This window comes from Lipotes vexillifer, unplaced genomic scaffold (assembly GCF_000442215.2).
Source record: "Lipotes vexillifer unplaced genomic scaffold, Lipotes_vexillifer_v1.1 scaffold252, whole genome shotgun sequence".
Lineage (NCBI taxonomy): Eukaryota > Metazoa > Chordata > Mammalia > Artiodactyla > Lipotidae > Lipotes > Lipotes vexillifer.
Genome location: NW_006773367.1, coordinates 3,151,726 through 3,155,401, shown reverse-complemented (window position 1 = coordinate 3,155,401; position 3,676 = coordinate 3,151,726). Strand labels below are relative to the sequence as shown.

The 3,676-nt window shown below is 41.9% G+C and overlaps 1 protein-coding gene across 1 annotated transcript in view; it reads left to right on the top strand.

Moving 5' to 3' along the window:
- Positions 1-3,676, top strand: part of HSD17B3 (hydroxysteroid 17-beta dehydrogenase 3) — a 45,929-nt gene that overhangs the window by 30,038 nt on the left and 12,215 nt on the right. Inside the window, exon 11 of the mRNA XM_007448292.1 lies at positions 2,260-2,409. Within this exon, the coding sequence (XP_007448354.1) occupies positions 2,260-2,409 (150 nt within the window). The remainder of the gene's footprint in view (positions 1-2,259; positions 2,410-3,676) is intronic.

Below are 3,676 nucleotides of genomic sequence, written 5' to 3'. Positions count from 1 at the left end.
TACAGTCCCATTCTCTGCCCTGCTGAACTAAAGTCTCACCTAAAAGAGATTCTTCCCTTCTGTCCATTCTCCAACTCCCAGCTGAGGACGGATTCCTTTTGCAACAGCTCTACCTTATATATGCTAAGTTTTCTGCAGTAAAAAATAATCCCTAAAATCTCATTGGCTTAAAACCACAAAGATATATTTCTCATTCGTGCTACACATTCACTGTGAACTGTCAGAGGGAATTAGCTCACTGTAGTGACGCAGGGACCCAGGCTGATTGAGCAGCTGCCATCTTGGATATTGTCAGTTGACATGTCAAAGAAAAAGTGGTAGGAGTTCAAGAGACTTGCTTTGATAATTAGGGGCTCTGACAACTACTGAGCCTGTACTTTAGAGCCCGCGAGCCACAACTACTGAAGCCCGCATGCTGCAACTACTGAAGCCCACACACCTAGAGCCCGTGCTCCACAACAAAGAGAAGCCACCGCAATGAGAAGCCCATGCACTGCAATGAAGAGTAGCCCCCATTCGCTGCAACTAGAGAAAGCCTGTGCACAGCAACAAAGACCTAACAGAGTCCCCCAGAAAAGGTCACATGTCACTTTTGCTCATACTCATTGGTCAGATCTGGTCACATGGTCCCCCCCAACCATAGGGACCCAGGAAGTGCAATTCTATCATGTGTCTGGAAGAAAGAAGAACTAGAAATATTTGGTGAACAACACTAAATATTAGTGTTGAGTATCAAGTCTTAGCATCATCTCGATCTTGATAATTGTGGGCCAGAGATGCTGTAGCTGCTAAGTTAGTGGGTTCTGTGGGGCAGAAGGTGTGGGAGGAGGTGAGGAAAGGGGAGGGAGCCCCTTCCCTCATGCAGAAGACTCAGAGCTTCTGCAAGTCCTGGAATAGACGCTGTGGCGTTCTGAAAACCAACTGGTCTCTCCAAACACGCATGTAATTGGTGCTCAATAAATATTTGTAAAATTCCTGAGGAAGTATGTACTGTACTCTTGGGTTTGATTTTCAAATCCCAGTGCTGCCATTTATCATCTGAGTGTTTTGGACAGCTTGCTTAAACTCTGTGAGTTTGTTTCCCCATCTGTAAAAAGGGGTTTATAATAGCTGCTTCTCTGGGTTACTGTGAAGATCTAATGAATAAATAAGTATGCAAATTTAACCAATATTTATTGAGCCCTTGTTTTATACATAAAAGTGTTTTGTCAACCAAAACTCACTGTAAGAATGGAAACACTTTTTATTATTTCCCTATCTGAAAACTGGGTTTGAAAATACAATCTTCTTATATTTTTCTAAGAATACACTTTGAGATCTTTGGAAGAAAAGTGTTATGCAAATTAATAACTGCATTCATTTCCATGAGAGCCAATTGAATTGAACTGACTGACATACATTGGATTAGATTATGAAACAACGTAATTTCAAATGTGATGAGGAAAAAAAATGTGATGTGACAAAAATTTCAAAGGTGATGTGAAGAAAAAGAAAACAGGCATGGATATTTTTTTTTTTCCCTAAAGATGCCAAGGTCTCTGTGTCTGGGAATAAAGTAAGAAACCCCATTATGAAACCTCATGCCAGACCACAAGGTGGTGAGACCACCAGTGGAAACATGGTATTGGGTTTTCAGGGTACAGTGTGCTGTTGTTTATTTTTCTTACCATGACAGGAAAGATTATGAGGTATGTGCCACTCCTGGCTCCTAACCGAAGTGTGACTCTTAAGTACTTGAAAGTGCTCCAATTTGGTTATATGTGTTAGAAATAAACTTCCGTGATAGGGTTGCCAGATAAAACACAGGACATCCAGTTAAATTTGAATTTGAATTTCAGATAACAAATAATCTTTTGAGAATAAGTATATCCCATGCAATACTTGGGATATAATTAAACTGAATATTTTTCCATTGTTTGTCTTCAAATATAACTGCGTGTCCTGCATTTTCACTTTCTAAGTTGGGGAACCATGCTGTAAGACAGAGCTCTTCATTCACCCTGTGTGCGTTTGAACCACTTGGTGTTGTGTGGCTAAAACCTCATCTTGAGTTAGTTGCCACGTTAAGCCAGAAACTGACCTTTCTGATTCCCAGCTCTGTGCTCGTTCTATACCTTTAACTGTTCTATTATCATATAGTATCCTGAGACTTTTTAGGGGGAGAACAGAGTTGGGACATGAAGGGATGGTAAAATGGGTATTAGTTTCTCAGAGCTGGGCAGATTGCTCCTGTGTTACGGTCTTTATTTCCCATTGTAGGTGCTCACCCCGTATGCTGTTTCAACCCCCATGACAAAGTACCTAAATACCAACATGATAACCAAGACTGCTGATGAGTTTGTTAAAGAATCACTGAATTATGTCACGATTGGAGACGAAACCTGTGGCTGCCTCACCCATGAAATCTTGGTAATTGATAACTTCTTTCTTGAAGCAAGGGAGGACAGACAAGCAGGGGGCCCTAGCAGGGCTTAGCCAGCTCTTCCTTGCTGTTGGAGCTTTCAGCTGTTCTCTGTCACGCAAGGATAGTGATGCCAGAGGTATGCTGCTGAGGATAATCCAGCCTGTGAAAAGGTGTATCTAGCAAGGAGAAGGAGAAGCTGAAGCGCTGGGTGCCCAGCCTATAGATAACTCTGAAGGTGGCAAATCTCACCCTTGGCTGCCTCACCTCTGCCCTCAGAAAGTAAGGCAGCTGCCAGGGCTTTGTGAAGGTCAGGCCAAAACACAGGGTGCTTCCCTGTAGGGGCTGTCGATGTCCTTGGCCCTCTGTGCCAGTAAATGTTTAACTATCCAGGAAAACCAAAAATAAAACAAAACACCTTGATTTGTAGCGTTTGCTGATTTCCATGACTGATGTTAAGCTACCAGTGTGTTGTCACTGCACATGAATTCAGGAGAACTCACAATTGGCTCTCGTGAGAAAGTACAAGCTGGTTCCTGTACACCACGGACTTCATCAAACGTGGAAATAAAGTCTGAAGTGTATGGCACGAGGAGTTCTTACCATCCCTGGGCTGCTTTTAGGAAAAAACGCCAACATGAAACAAAGGTAGACTTGAGTTTCACACTAATACTGAAAACAAACAGTGTCAGGGTAGTTCTGTTTCCATCATCACCGAAGAATTTTAGACAGATCTTTACTTTCCCTTCATATGTCAACTTTCTCCTCTGCCTCATATGTTTTTCTACCATGGGAATTAGGCTTCTTTATTTCTCTCTTTCTCTCTCTGATGCTAGAGAGATTCATGGGTCAATGCACTAAATCCTCCCAAAGCATTCAGCTGTCTCCTGGGACTCAGTACTGAGACTCTGGCAAGAGATACTGAATTGTCTTAGCTGATTACTTGCTACTTTTACTGTAGAATCTCAACAATGTGCAGAATCACCGTTTGAATGCACAGTGCAAAGTGGACAAGCAGAAAGAATATAAGATCTTTATTGTGCCTATTGCTGATCTGGTTTTTCTTCAGACCACTACTTGCTACATGGCACGAAAACAAATTAGTGGAATGTCTAATGAGTTTAAACTTAGTTTCATCTAATCATCTAAACCGTCCATTTAGGAAATATGCTGTCCATTATTTAGAGAAAAATGTTCAGGCTTGCCTGAGTGTCCCTTCTTCTGGCCTCTCTCACTAAAATGACACTGGGGAAAGAGGCCCTATGAATTCCTGCT